The sequence below is a fragment of the Diplotaxodon limnothrissa genome, linkage group LG7 (assembly GCF_057381915.1).
Source record: "Diplotaxodon limnothrissa isolate DT_005_m linkage group LG7, D_limnothrissa_male_GT1.1, whole genome shotgun sequence".
Classification (NCBI taxonomy): Eukaryota; Metazoa; Chordata; class Actinopteri; order Cichliformes; family Cichlidae; genus Diplotaxodon; species Diplotaxodon limnothrissa.
In genome coordinates, this window is record NC_140602.1 from 5,113,250 (window position 1) to 5,128,273 (window position 15,024).

A 15,024-nucleotide genomic window follows, 5' to 3' on the forward strand; every position below is an offset into this window, starting at 1 on the left:
TGCTTGAAGCGATGATGTTGCACGGGGCCGTCTTTGTGTGGACATTAACACTGGCGCGTGAGCACTTCCAGTTTATCACTCGATTCCTTACGTCTCTGCCGTCCTCTGGAATTCATCACAACAACAACAAAAGAAACGCTTCTCTTGTGAAATAAGCCTGCTGCTCATCTCACATTATCAATTTTAGTCTTGTGTGACACTGACGAATGTGTGTGTGTGTGTGTGTGTGTGTGTGTCAGGATGTGACAGGTTCAAGCTAAGCTGCTTGCAGCTTTAGTTTATGTCTGCTGGAACCAGATGTTCAGTAAGATATTGATCCCTGAGGCTGGAGCTGATGGCTAATTAAGTTCGTCCTTTGATTTGGTTTAAGCAACAATACAGTGTGCTATAGATTTATGCTGTGTGGTGAACCAACCTGAGTCCTTGTTACTGCCTTTATATGTTCATAATGGCAACTGTAGTTTGAGGAATTAAAAAATAACCTTATTAATCATATTTAATGCAAAACACCAAACAATGCCTCTCAGTGTGACTTCACTGCATAATGCAGCTCACCCCTCCCATTATTTCTAACCCTTTACATTCACCTTGTAACTAGTTTGATTCCTGTTGGAAGCCTCTGTTTGAAGAGTGACACGCATCCTACTGTTGAATAAACCGAGCGCCGGATCCTCTCGTTGTTTCTTCTTTCTGTATATAAACGTCAAACTTACATGACGTTACAAACAAAAAGAAAATCTCAACATTCAGCGAATTAAGTCATTAATTATTTACCTAATGGTAGATTTTTTTATTCTGTGTTAGGTTAAATCACTAGAGAGCTCTTTGGTTCTTCAAGCATTTTTATGACTTAACCTTCATCATTTATAACACTGAGGAGAAAATGGGAAATCAATATCCTATTGATCTGCAATCCAAAACCTAAAGGCTAATTAACTTTACCCTCTTACTCTTTACACTCTTACTTAAGAAAATAACTGAACTACGTAGTTCCTCTGTAGTGTCATGTGTCGCAAAAAACAACAATAAAAATTGCTTCTAAATTCTGGAAATGATTGAAACATATTGAAGTGTATGTTTGTGTTTTCAGATGCCATAGTGACAGAAGGAGGAGAAAACTTCAGTCAGGGTCAGAGACAGCTGTTCTGTCTGGCCAGAGCCTTCGTCAGGAAAAGCAGTATCCTTATCATGGACGAAGCCACAGCATCCATAGACATGGCAACGGTGAGTGTGTAATTAAACAAAGAGCATCTTTAAGGCAGAGAGTGGAGAGCAGGTGTGAAGAGAGAGAAAAGAAATGAGAAAATCAGAGAAAGGGGAGGTGAAGGACACGAGAAGAGCAGGGGTGACACAAAGTGCATGTGGTAATTTTCATCTGTGGGCATGGCAACAAAGAAAATGAAGGAAAAGCTGACAGACTGAATGATTTGTGAATAGATGTGCAAAGGTAAAAGATTAACACTTTGTTCTTTTGTAGAGTAATATTACAAGAGGTACAGAATGAGAAAAAAAAATCTCAGCAGTTTTGGGAGTAAATGGTAAATGACCTGTATTTGTATAGCGCTTTACTTAGTCCCTAAGGACCCCAAAGCGCTTTACACTACATGTGTAACATGTAGTGTACATGAGTAAACCTTTAACTGATGCTTTTTGCATGCAAGGAGAAAAAGTGTAGGAGAAAACATGCATGAAGTGCCAAGAGAAAATCTGAAATAGAAGGAAAATACTGAGCACACCGAGAGCCTGAGGGGAATTTCAGGAAATGGTTGCTCCGTACTTAAAAGCCTCTCTTTTATACGATTGGCCACAAAGAGCGCCAGTTCCAGCTTACAATAAGGCAGCAGCACTGCCCTCAAGGAAACACGATTGAGCCTGTAAGAAGGGACGAGACAATGAACAAGAGATGATGGTTTGAACTAGAGATGGACCGATCCGATATTACGTATCGGTATCGGTCCGATACTGACCTAAATTACTGGATCGGATATCGGAGAAAAATAAAAAATGTAATCCGATCCATTAAATATCACGAAAGCACCTCGCAAAACTTGCAACACGCCGTAACTCACCTCAGAACGTATGCATCACGTGATAGAGCGGCTGTGGCATGCCGGACCTGTCGGTGGTCTGGATAGCATTTGGAGCTTCGCTAGCAACCTGGCATTTCATCTCCGACAAAGTTATCCCCGAGAGAAGTAAAGCAAGTGTGTAAGTCCATCTCTGAATGTTTGTAAAGCATTCCCACGTTAAGCTTAACAAGCGACTGCCTCTCGCTCTCCTGCTGCTACTTCAATCGTGAAACTGCTTAAATGATCAGCTGATCGGCTTTTCTGTCGCGAGTCCGTGTCTCTTGTTTGTTTTTGGCCCACTTTGCACCAGAAAGAGGAAACCAGCGGCTGAACAACAGCAGAACGTTTAAGCTTGATCAGCTGTTGTTAGAATTTATTTATTTTCTTTCTTATTCTCATTTAAAATGTCGAGCTTTTAATAAATAATTATCTGACACCCAAAGTTTTAATTTGATGTAAAATGAATAGAAGTCAATTACTGTATATAGTGACTATTAAGTCTAATATATATACCCTAGTAAGCTATAGTACTTTTTACTTTGGGAAGGTACCATCTGTGCAGTCTGCAATTTTGTTGAAGAAAGATGTTGAATCTATTTAATATTTCTTGAAAAATAATTGATTTCTGTGCATTTTTTTTCACACTGCATCAAATTAAGGTTGATTACATCGATTAAGCATCATGAGGTGGCGCGTGAGGGGTGGTTCCCTATTTTTTATTTATTTATTTTTGTTGTTGCTGGGAGTTGGAACCCTATTAGTTAGGTTGCTTAATATTTACGCTAAGTACTCTTTAAAATACCAGAATAGGGAGGATGGTGTAGGTTTAAGTTTATTAGATTGATCAGTATTGCTGAACTATGAAATATTTTTTTTGTATACAGGTATAACAGAATAGCTTTAGTGTAGTTGTTGTTTTAAACTTGAGTATGAACTTGCAGACTTGCAAAATGCAGCAAGATATTTTAAAAAACAGTTTTGTTGATTAAAAAACACTATATCGGATTCATATCGGTATCGGCAGATATCCAAATTTATGATATCGGTATCGGTATCGGACATAAAAAAGTGGTATCGTGCCATCTCTAGTTTGAACAATAAGGGTGAAAATGTGATTTTTTTTTTTTAAACAACACGAATGATGATGTTAACTATCGAAAGCACCTTTTGTTTTTACACAAACTCTGAATCCCAGTGAAGATAAAAGCATGTTTGCTTAAACTAACCTCCCTGCCTCCATCTCCACAGGAGAACATCCTGCAGAAAGTGGTGATGACTGCTTTTGCTGATCGAACAGTAGTTATCATAGCAGTGAGTATATCCCCCTTGCCATTTACAGTAATGCATACAGCTTTGGCATTATCACAAGGACTGCTGACCTTTGCACTGCACTGCTGACGCTTTAAACAATAGCTTTGCCGGCATTTTAACCTTGAAAAGCTACAAATACAGTGCTAGTTATTGAAAGAGGAAATCAAGGCATGTTTCTGGTCTTATTCTTTGTTATTGCAATTACATTATAGAGAAATAACAGAGGTTAAAAAAAAAGTATGATAAAATGTGTGGTGCTCACTTTTAATATTTCTCATGAAATATTTAAGAACAAAAGCCAAACAGCCAGAAACCTGATGAACTCTGGTATTTACAGTGGATGCAACCACACACTTAATTTACCAGCCAATATAAAGATGCGCATACAGCTTTTTCTATCGCAGCTTTGTTTCTAAACCGTCCGAGTGATCTAGCATTGGCTGGACTGCTCACTGCAGTAATTACTTTCTTCTGCTCTGTCGCGCAGCATCGCGTCCACACCATTCTCAATGCCGACCTGGTGATCGTGATGAAGCGGGGGATCATCCTTGAGTACGACAGACCGCAGGCTCTGCTGGACAAGGAGGACAGTGTCTTCGCCTCCTTTGTGCAAGCGGACAAGTAGCACAAGAGGAGGAAGAGTGTGGAAGCATTAAAGGAAGACATTCAAAGTGCAATTGATCCCATGGAATATATTCCTTTTATTTTTTAATCATGTTGTATTATATTTGTACATAAGAATGTTAATGCTTTGTTAATAAAACATAACTTATCCTTAAAGTGTGTGTCCAGAGTTATTTGTGCAGTGAGACTAAAAGTGTGTTTTGGGCATTTGTTAAACTTGCTGTTTGAAACTGATTAGTCATCATGGGATTGTAAGTTTAAAATGACCTGGAGCTAAACAGACAAATAAATGCACACTGCCAGAAACAAAGCATGCTATAAACATTCTTCATGTGCTTCTAGTGGGATTGAGGCTGCACTTAATGGAGTGAACACTGACAATCTGACAATAGAAATTTATAAAGCTGGGATGGGCTCGGAGATGAAAAACAAAACAGACAAGATCTGGTTTCTGTGGTTGACCAGCCCACTGCCTGCTAGTGCCTAATGTTGTTTAAGTTACAAAAACTCTGACCATTATATGATCGGATAATAAGCTGCCTGTGGCATAGCAGCTACACGGCTGAACAGTTCTTAATGCGTAATGGTCTCTCCTGCATTCTCATTGAAAATGAAAGGAAGGGCACCACTCTGGTGGTAATGGTGGTAGTGGAGGGAGGGACTGCCTCTCCTTCTCACGTTACCAAGCTATAGCGAAGTAGCGAGATCAGCAAAGAGCCAACTGCGCCTCATGACCCTGCCTCCTCTTCCAAATGTGATAAAACTCAGCTCAGAGGCCCATTACGCGGCGATAGAAGGAACATTTTACATCTCACTCGATTTCCTTTACGCACAGGGCCGCGGTGAGTGCATACCAACGCAGCGGTAGATGGAGATCACAATGGGAACAAAGCGGTGTGCCACAACTACGCATGGTCGCTCCATTTCGTGAGTGACGGCGTCAGCTGCGGAGCTGTTAGAAGAATCTTCTCATGGGATTTGGCGGTTTGCGAGGCGCCTGATCTGGAGGCAACGTGAGGAGCACACATACCTCCAGAAAACAGGGCACTACAAGGCTCTCCCTTCGTGCACCTGACAGCTGCCGAAAAGCTGACACCGCACCGGTGAGTACCGGCTGGTAAGAGAAGTCACCGGGAGAGAGGAGAATTCATTTTTTTTCATCCAAGCACAAGCAGGCAGCACCTTCAAAGCGAAACGGCTGTGGGTACGTAGCATGGGAGCGCTATGTTGTCCAGGAAAGGACTCATTCCTGAAGATTACTTGCTTACACGTTTGGCCGAGGATGTTCTGCAGCCCAAGTTCAAGGCGAAAGCGGGGAAAGCTCGGTTCGTCTCCAAGAACGGCACATGCAATGTGGCGCATACCAACATCCGAGAACAGGGCCGATTCTTGCAGGATGTGTTTACCACGCTCGTGGATTTAAAATGGCTTCACACGCTCATCATTTTCACCATGTCGTTTCTGTGCAGCTGGCTCCTTTTTGGAATGATCTGGTGGCTCGTTGCGTTTGCGCACGGCGACTTGGACCAGAGCGGAGACGACTTTATCCCGTGCGTAACGGATATTCACTCCTTCTCCTCCGCGTTTCTGTTCTCTATAGAGGTCCAAGTGACCATCGGCTTCGGGGGCCGGATGATCACGGAGGAATGCGTCTCCGCTATCATCATTCTGATCGTGCAAAACATCGTCGGGTTGGTAATCAACGCCATCATGCTTGGCTGCATCTTCATGAAAACCGCTCAGGCCAACAGGCGCGCGGAGACGCTCATTTTCAGCAAACACGCTGTTATCTCTGTCCGAAACAACAAGCTCTGCTTTATGGTTCGCATCGGGGATCTGAGGAAAAGCATGATCATCAGCGCCACCGTGCGAATGCAGGTTGTCAAGAGAACCACCACGGAGGAGGGAGAGGTGGTGCCACTAGACCAACTCGACATACACATGGATAACCCAGTGGGTACCAATGGCATCTTCCTGGTATCTCCCCTCATCATCTGTCACATAATTGACAAGCACAGCCCCCTTTACGAGCTTTCAGCCTCTGATCTGTTACACCAAGACATAGAGGTGATCGTTGTGTTGGAGGGGGTAGTGGAGACCACCGGTATCACCACCCAGGCCAGGACGTCCTACGTGTCTGAGGAGATCCTGTGGGGACAGCGCTTTGTGCCTACAGTGTCCGAAGATGACGGCATGTACGCAGTGGACTACTCCAAGTTTGGCAACACTATGAAGGTCCCAACACCTTGCTGCAGCGCTAAGAAACTGGATGAGGCAGGTGGCATCGCTCGGTTTAAACTGACCGAGGGCGTCACCTTGCGGGCGTCAGTAAGAAGACGTCGGGGCTCCGCGGTGGCTCGAAGGTCCAGGCTGGAGACCATGAAAGCTCACGATTAAGAGTGTGAAAATCATGTCTGCGAGCATTTTGTATGAGTGTTAACAGTCTAAGATTGGTGGTTATAGATTCAGATAATCATATTTATTTTATAACATATGACAGGGATTACCTGTAATCAACAATCAGCATATTCTCTGCAGCCGTATGCAGCCCGTGCGCACAACATGCTTTTATACTCAGGGTCAGCGTGAAAATGAGATAGAATGCACTGATAATTAGAAGTGACTGTTGTATCAAGAGTGAATCAGCTTGCCTTTTATTTAAAGAAAAAAGTGACTGCATGTGTCCTAAATAAATAAAAGAACGCTGCTAGAAATGGTGTTGTGAATGGGTCACAAGACGGAAATGAAATTAGAACAATGAGGCACTCCCACAATTAAGCAAGGCGTTCTCAACATGCGGAAGAACTCATTAGTATATCCCCTGATTTTACACAGCATAAGTTATAGCACAGTAGGCTGTAGCACTAAAAAAAAATCTGCACTACAGTTTCTCATTACTCTTGTCGATGGCTACATAGCTGCCAGCTACTCTGACAAAGATTAAAATACAAACAGTCAAAGATCAGGGCTGAAGAAGCAGTCATACCCAAACCCAACTCTACAGGCTGGATCAAACTAACCTTACAGTTCCCACAGTACAGTCAAAAGAATCATTTACATTTTATGAGATCGCATTTTCCACTTGCAGAAAAAAGGCGAAATGTAAAGTATAAAATATATTTATCGTGGATGAGATTGTGCTATACTCAAGTATGACTTCCCTCCAGTTAGCTCTTTTCAAGTTTCACATGTATCCTTCCACAAAGTCTCTCCAGATAAGGAACCAAAGGTTTTGGCATTTTCTCCCTAAACAGACAGGCAGCCAGACTGCCCTCGAGGTCTCCACAGAGGCCAAACAGAAGAAAACTGAGTTCTTCACTCTCCAAAAAAAGATATCTTTTGCCTGCCTCCCATCTTCCATTCATTCTAACAAGCTTCTGGTCATACTAAAGAACCTTTGATCACCATTACAAAAGGGTCAACACATGCTGAGTAGTATTTTATCTTAGGAGTGAGGTGGAAACAAAAATTCCAGTGTGAAGTTGGTGGAGTTCCCATTAAAATGCTCACATCAGGCTGCTTCTTCAATTTCCACAAAAAACAAAAACAAACAAAAGACACAGAGACAGCTGGCATTTCTCTCTTTTATTAGATTATAATCCGCAGAGCTTAAAATATTAAATTGCTTTTAACTTAGTTAATAATTAAAATACATAAAAACAAGAGCCAGAACTGAGGAACCCTGCAAAAAAAGTTAAAATAAATAAAAAAGGAGAATTATAAATTGAATCCTCCTCCATACAGAGGCTATTTCTGACAGAACCCGCTTGTGATTCTTTGTACAGTAAAGTCCAAGCAGACTGTGCATTTTCTATACATGTGTAATGATACTGTTATCATTTCCAAAGTAATTTTTCCTCTGATATATATATAAAAAGCAAATTTAAAGGGACTGGTAAAAATAAAATAATTTTTATTTTGCACTGGAATTACTGGTTTAAACAGCAGAGCAGCATCACACCATTGCCCTCACCTCTCACTCCATCCCTCTCTCCCCCTCTCTGCGCCTGCAGACATTACCATATGTCTTTGTCCTTCTGTGCTGCTGGAGTGAGTGGGTGGAGATGGTGTTGGTGGGTTAAGGGGCTGCTGCTGTGTGAGACACCAGCAAACAGCTCTGATTCACCTTATGCAGGCACCAATCTGTCTCAAAGTCTCGATTCTCTGATAGGATTAAATATCTCTCATACAATCTTTATATTCTCTTCTCCGTCTCCCCGTTTCTGTGGCATCTTCCACATCTTTGCTGCCCTCTAAAGGTAAGCTCTGGGATATTTTTGTTAAGGGGTTCCCCTGGTGATTATTTGACTATATTGTAGTTAAACACAATCGACATCTGTCTGAGCAGTCTGGTGAACAAGGGATAGAGAATGAAAATGAGTAGAGTCTCTCTGGCAGCAGTGACGTATTCTCTCAGGTCCTGAGTAGGAAGCGCTTTAATCATCCCCCACATAAACAACCCAAAACAGTGATTGGCTAGTATCGCCCCTGTCAGGCAGTAACATGGCTCCCTACTGGCCAGGGTAGTGGCCGTGCGCCTGTCGGCCGCCTCCCACTGTCGAAGGGGGGAAGGACAAGCCCACAAGTCAGCAGAGACGCCTCTTCTCCACACATCAACAACACTGTACAATAGTAGGTCGAAGCAAAGCAGAGCCCCCCTTCCTGTACTGTATGTTAGGCAGAGGATAGAGGGAGGTGAAGTGCTGACAAACACACTGCACCTCCCTCTCAAACCAAAAATAAAAAGTCAACAAAAAATAAAAGAAAATAAAAACCAAAAAAAAATAAAACACATACTTTTTGTTCCTAGTTTAAATTGCAGAGAAGGTGGGAGGAATTTGTCCCTTGGAGGAACGCTCACGCCAATTCCTGCTGGCGTGACAAACTCCTCCCCTACCCACCACCCCAACCCTCCCCCTTGAAAAATCCCCCCTCCCCCCCTTTTCTTCCGGCTGGTTGGAGTTGTAGCGAAATATAAGGGTAGTGGAAGGTCTCTTAAGTCCTGCTTGCACCAGGGCCTGGCTGTCTGTCCTTCTCCATCTGATCTTCTAACACCCCCGCGGCTGCCGTTTCACCACCGCCCCCCCCGCTCATCTCTCCGTCACGTGGTTTTGTGAAGAAGGGGAGGGTGCTGTGGCGGAGGGGGCCGGGGTTAGTGCTGGCAGCGGGGCAGGGGCGCAGAGGATTTCGGACAGGTCGTCCATGATACAGGTCTCCTTGGGGTCGACCAGGTTGAATTCCCTTACGAAAACGATGAAATGTGCATACAGAGTGTTCAAGTGGCCCTGCAGTTCCAGAGCTACCGTCTCTTTAAAGTGCGCCCAGTAGAGGTGAGCCAGCACGTGGAACAGGTACCGGCAGATCTTCTTTACCAAGGACTCAAAGGAGTTGGGGAACTCTTTGCCTGAAACGAGAAAAAGACAAAAACAATAATAACTAAATGACTGAGCTTTTGGCAGTATTATGAACTGGCTCGTGTTGCCAGTCCCTGAATAAAATATTATAACTTGGTGTGAATGCAAAACTAAAGATGCAGCACTGCTGTAGGTTTGCATTTAGTGTGAGTTATTTAAAAAGTGCTGATAATATTCATTGCTTAGATAATAAAGTAAAAAATCCCAAGACTCACAAAGCCTTTTGATTGCAATCTACAATTTCTTCCTGCTGTTACTCAATGGACTGCTGCTGATTTATGGTACCCTACACTTCCACATCTGCACCAGCAGGGGGAAGTAAAGTGCTTTAACACTTGAGAGCTGCTCTGGCCCGCACTCACCATATTTTGTAGGAAAGATTTCCTCATCTGTGACCAGTTTCTGACAAAGACTCATTACAAAGTCTACATATTGTGGAGCAGTGCACTTCGTCTTCTTCCCCTTCTCGTCATACCAGTAGTATATTCTAGAAAGAGAGTAACACAGAGGAAACGTCACAATCCCTGTTATTACAACAACATTAAGTAAGACATGAATGGAGAACAGGATGTGATTACACAGCAGTGATCAGAGCTTTAATAATCATAATGAATGCTGCTGAAAGAATGTGTGTGGCTCATGTAGCAGCAGCAAAATTAGCTCAGACAAAAGTGTTTGCTAGAACAACAACAACAAACCTTATTTATATAGCACATTTAAAAACCAGTGGTGTACCAAAGTGCTTAACATGCAAGAAGTAACAGGGAAGGATGAGGGCTATGGCAAGGTACCAAAACGTGCTAGCAGGTTGAATGGCATTAAAACACACGAAGGCAAAAGAATTGCATATAAAAGCATAAAAGAAGGCTAAGTGTAGAGGATAAAACAGTCAGAAAAAATTAATAATGAATTAAAAGTAATTAAGAATAAGCCGAAGATAAGAATAAGCGTTAAGCTAACTATCAAGCAAGCGTTAACTGGTAGAAAAGGCGAGGCTAAATAAGTGGGTTTTTAACCGCGTATAGCGATGGGGAGGTTATTCCATAAATCGGGTGCAGCCAAGGCAAACGCGCGGTCACCTCTAGTCTTCAGCCGAGATCTCGGCAGTACCAAGAGTGACTGGGAAGATGATCTTAATGCTCTAGTAGGGGTGTATGATCTAAGTAGCTCAATGAGGTAGCTTGGCGCTATATTGTTAATAATTCGGAAGGTAAGCAGCAGGATTTTGAATTGAATGCGGTAGAACAGAAACGAGCAAGCAGGAAGATAAAATAACACAAGTGACAATTAGCTCATGAAAAATCACCTGCTTTGTTTCCTCATCGAGGAAAAACCCAGCCCTCTAATCAGAGTATCACTGTATGACTGAAAGTGATACGTCAATCTTATGCACAACCCAGATATTATGTTTACATTTTTTGGCTACAGCGGATCCTGTGACTCTGAGTTTTAATTTCCTGATCAGGCCACATTGCCTCTTGCTGACACTGATCCCCCGTCAGTCCTGCTGCTGGGCAAACATTTCCGTGGGGGCTGACCCAGATAACTGAATTGTAAGCGGCTGGCTTGGAAACATGGTTAACAAAAGGTCAAACGGGAGGTCAGCAGGCACCTTAGAGATAGATGAATGAGCCACGGGAGGCTTTTCGAGGGCTGTCAGGAGACGAGATGTTGAGACAGAAATGGCAAAATAACCACAGGGACGAGAGATGATCTCTGAGTTGGAGAGGCCAGTGAATAAGCAGATAAAATGTGAGTGCAGGTGTAGCGGTCTGCAGTGCGGCTGTGGGAGGCAGCAGGGCAGACATAACAAAACCTGAGGAATGTAAAGTGTCCACATAGCTGATCCTCCAGGAGGCAACTACTGACCACAACAGCAGGACATGACACTTACAATACACTAACAGACAGACAGTCTAATACTGTGTGCATGTGGGAGACGGGCTAAACTACAAATATACCTGTGCTGCTAAATACACAGAGACAAGCAGACATGGTAAAGATAACACAGTGACTTAGTCAGACTTCATGAACGGGGCACAGACAGCTTTTCAAATTTAATATGCTTTTGCTTAACCTTTAGTTTGTCTCTTTTATAGTGTCCTCGGTTTATAGTTAAGAAGAAAAAGAAGTTATAAAAAAAAAATAAAAAAAAATCAAATCGTTCAAATTGTTCGAGTGTGTACAACGAGCGCCTGTAGAGATGTAAGAAGAAATCTGATCACAAAACAAGATTAAATTAAGTAAATCTAATTGAGGATACTTTATAAAACATGGCTTTATGCCTTTTTCAACTTTCTGTCTACTGCAGATTTTGATTCAATTGTATTTCTTAATTTCCTTCCTCACTTTATTTTGCTTTTAAATACTGACTTACACAAAAACTGACTGTGCAGTGAATGTTTAGCTTCGAGCTAAGTGACTGGATGTTTTTTTTATTCTTTCCTAATGACGTACGTTTTTATAACAATGCTGAAGAAGTGGGTGTATTTTCAGAAACAGAATCTAAACTGGAAACATCTATAAGAACTCAATGTATAGTGAACACAGTGAGCACTTCTATCCACCCACCTACACAAAATGGGTCTAAATAGTTACCAAATGGTTCTGGTGCCTTCAGAGCTCATGGAAACATTTTCTTCCAAAAATAGTGCTCAGCTCTGCCCTTGGGCAGGGGCACTGACGCTGCTGCTGTGACTGGGCCTCAGTCAGTTTTAACCACAGAGGGCGGCGCGTGCCAGGTCCTGCATAGGCAGGAAAAGGCGGGGTGCTGGGTACCAGGCAGCGGAGAAAGGTACAATCCTAAATGCTGGGCTTACATTTGGAGTTCAGACTATTTTCATTTTCACTCCAACTCTGCGTCTTTAATATTCAAGACATTAACTCACAAACAAAAACCTGTTAATCTGCTCCAACGCCTCCTCCGTTCAAATACCGCAGGTGAAGCATGTTTGTCTTATTTGTCAGGGTGTGGGTTAGAAGCAGTAGCTCAAGGTGACAACAGTGGAAAACTTCATTGTCTGACAGCTGAACTCGTGATTACTGTCAAACACCAGGTTGTTTGTCGATGTCTCAGAATTCGGCTTGAGTGATTGCATTACTTACAATGTGTTAAGAGGCGTTTAGTGATTTTTGCGGTTTTTCAAAGTGTGGCTAATCTAGTTTTTCGAGCCTTCAGCAGACACAGGGGAAAAGAAGGCCTCTTTTTAAGAGTCAAGGCCTCATAAAAAGACTGCACCAAACCTCAACAGGGGAAGCAAGTTCAATAAATACTTAAGAGTTAGTCATAATCCCCTTGTGTTAACATGAGATGGATACACCTCTGTCAGGATTATCCTAAACAAACTAATGTAAAATATGCCTAATTTACTGCACATAGTAGTGATAAACCAGTTTAGTACAAAAGGTATGGGTCTAAAAACGTGACAAGTTTCAAAAAATATCCTGTGTGGTGACTTCAGAGCGATACACATTTCAGCCCCTGGACTGGAACCGATTGCTAACAAATGGCAAGAGATTAAAGGCAGACATCCTGGTGACACTTTGATCAGAGAATCAAGGAAATGTGTGTGTGATGTGAGTGTAATAATATTAGCAGGGTTCAGACAGCAGCAAAAATCACAGGCTGGACTGCAAGGCATTGAAGTTGAACCTGGCCCAGGCTACAGTTATTAGCATGTGGACTCTACATTTGCCAGACTACATCAGGTTTTCGTCTGTGCAAGCCAGTGATAATAATGAAAAGAGGAAAACTAGTGCTTAAAAAGGCCATGCCTTGGGTGCAACATCTAAGCACTAACCTTCTGTTTGTGAGGGGCAGCCAATCAGAAAAAAGTTGACTTAATAGGTGAGTGGCCTTAAAGGCCCCCTTCCCAGACCTGAGAACCTGGATGAAGGACTAGTGTAAAATAAGGATCATTTTTGAACTGCCAATCATGCTAATAAATTCACAAAATAATACGAAGCTTCAGATGAGCTGAACAGATCTCCTTGAAAGCTTTAAAATACGCACATTTCTATACTGTGTGGGTAGTTAGAAGACCGAGCACCTCCTCGGGGTTGTGAGTTCGCCCTTGCTGACCAGAGAAACGTTGCTTAATGAATTATCCAATAGGACACCAGATTTCTGATGAATAAACCAATAAGGGCTCTCCAGGTGAGTGATGAATAAACCAGAAGTGTGGGCGATAACTTACGTGTTGCAGGCCGTCATGGCTTGACAGATCTCCCCAGTGCAGAACTCTGAGATAGTGCTGTACTGAAGGTTGATAAGATTGAAGAATGTTGTTGCTGTGGGAAAGAGATGAGAGAGCACAAGACTGTTGGTCATCCACAACACAGGAATTATAACAACACTAATGCACAGGCATGCCAGTGGGTGAATGACCGTAAGAAGATATGTTATTGTCACATTCTTCTTTGGCTCGTGAGGACACACCTAAAATTGTATACGCAATGCTTAGTGGGAAGTCAGAGTCACATGCGCACACACTAATTCCAATTATCACATCCTTCAAAAGATGTTTTTGTTTCTGATTCATACAAAGAATGGGAGGGAGGCTTTGACAAGCATTCACCTAAAACAGACAGGTATTTTTGCTGCAAGGTAGAACTCCTGCACAGCCTTATACGCTTGCACAACAGTGTAACAAAGCAAAGCTGGGGTCTATAGGGGCTCAAGTAAACTATTCAACTGTCAACATGCTTGCAAGGCATGTTAGTTGTAGGAAAACCCGTCCATCTTACTTGTAGTGTGAGACTCCTTAAGTAATACGTCTTCTGTGACTGTGTTTTTTTAAAGCTTTGAACTACTAGAGGGACTCCCAATGTAATCATCTCCAACAACAGGAGACATAAATACGCTAAATAAGGCAAAATGTCAACCGATTTTTACAAAGGAAAGAAGTAGATCCCTTGCTATTCCTATTAGGATTAAACTACCATCCCACTAGTTCCCACACATTTTCCCCCCTGCGCAACATAGAAGCCTGAATTTGGAAAATATTTAATATAAATGACATCATTATTTATTTGGTTACAAGAAAGGGTTAGGTGAAAAACTTATCGGCATGTGAAATCACATCTGTTGTTATGCAACAGTGTTTTATTAGCTAAAATAAAAAGGAAAGAAGAATTGCACCCCACCCCCCTGCACGCACCGTAGTGGTTTGGATATGTAACCAAAGCAAAGTCAAAAAGAAAGTCTGAGACTGATCCAGCTGCCAGGTCATAGAAAGCTGAATAAACTCCAGAAGCGACGCTCATAATGGCAAATATACATTCTGGTAAAGGCTGACACGCTGCACTGAGAGTGGCTGTAAATGGTGGCGTGTAGTGTTGCACCGGGAACAGTCTCTAAACTGTGCCAGGCCTGGATCATGTTAAAGGCTTAGCTCCCTTGTCCTACTTGTTATATCCAGGTGAGTGACAAGCGCATATAGATGTGGAAAGCAATTCCAAGCCCCCGAGAAAACATTACAAGTGGGTGCAAACACCAAGCTCGATCAATGAGTGCGAACCTCACTAAATGTCTTTTAAATGCCGAGCATCTACAAGTGTCCAACTCTATTGTTCAAATTTGTCACGACTACCACAGTCAAAGGCAC

General features: G+C 42.5%; 3 protein-coding genes across 6 annotated transcripts in view; 2 read left to right on the top strand and 1 right to left on the bottom strand.

Annotated features, from left to right (window-relative positions):
- abcc8 (ATP-binding cassette, sub-family C (CFTR/MRP), member 8) overlaps positions 1-4,093 on the top strand; it is a 58,497-nt gene extending 54,404 nt beyond the window's left edge. The window contains exons 36-38 of the mRNA XM_085359032.1: positions 1,091-1,224; positions 3,318-3,380; positions 3,868-4,093. Of these exons, the coding sequence (XP_085215158.1) occupies positions 1,091-1,224; positions 3,318-3,380; positions 3,868-4,005 (335 nt within the window). The 3' untranslated portion in view covers positions 4,006-4,093. The remainder of the gene's footprint in view (positions 1-1,090; positions 1,225-3,317; positions 3,381-3,867) is intronic.
- Positions 4,094-4,697: 604 nt separating this feature from the next.
- kcnj11 (potassium inwardly rectifying channel subfamily J member 11) lies at positions 4,698-7,098 on the top strand. Its single transcript, XM_085359031.1, has one exon. The coding sequence runs from the start codon at positions 5,229-5,231 to the stop codon at positions 6,399-6,401; it is 1,173 nt and encodes a 390-aa protein (XP_085215157.1). The 5' UTR covers positions 4,698-5,228; the 3' UTR covers positions 6,402-7,098.
- A 1,857-nt stretch (positions 7,099-8,955) lies between these two features.
- mob2a (MOB kinase activator 2a) overlaps positions 8,956-15,024 on the bottom strand; it is a 55,271-nt gene continuing 49,202 nt past the window's right edge. For all 4 annotated transcript variants that reach the window (XM_085359037.1, XM_085359036.1, XM_085359034.1 and 1 more), the window contains exons 3-5: positions 13,615-13,708; positions 9,781-9,905; positions 8,956-9,408 (exon numbers count right to left, since the gene is read on the bottom strand). In XM_085359037.1, coding sequence (XP_085215163.1) covers positions 9,095-9,408; positions 9,781-9,905; positions 13,615-13,708 — 533 coding nt within the window. In that variant the 3' untranslated portion in view covers positions 8,956-9,094. The remainder of the gene's footprint in view (positions 9,409-9,780; positions 9,906-13,614; positions 13,709-15,024) is intronic.

Coding starts and splice junctions, on each gene's coding strand:
- kcnj11 (XM_085359031.1), top strand. CDS start 5,229: ATGTTGTCCAGGAAAGGACTCATTCCTGAAGATTACTTGCTTACACGT.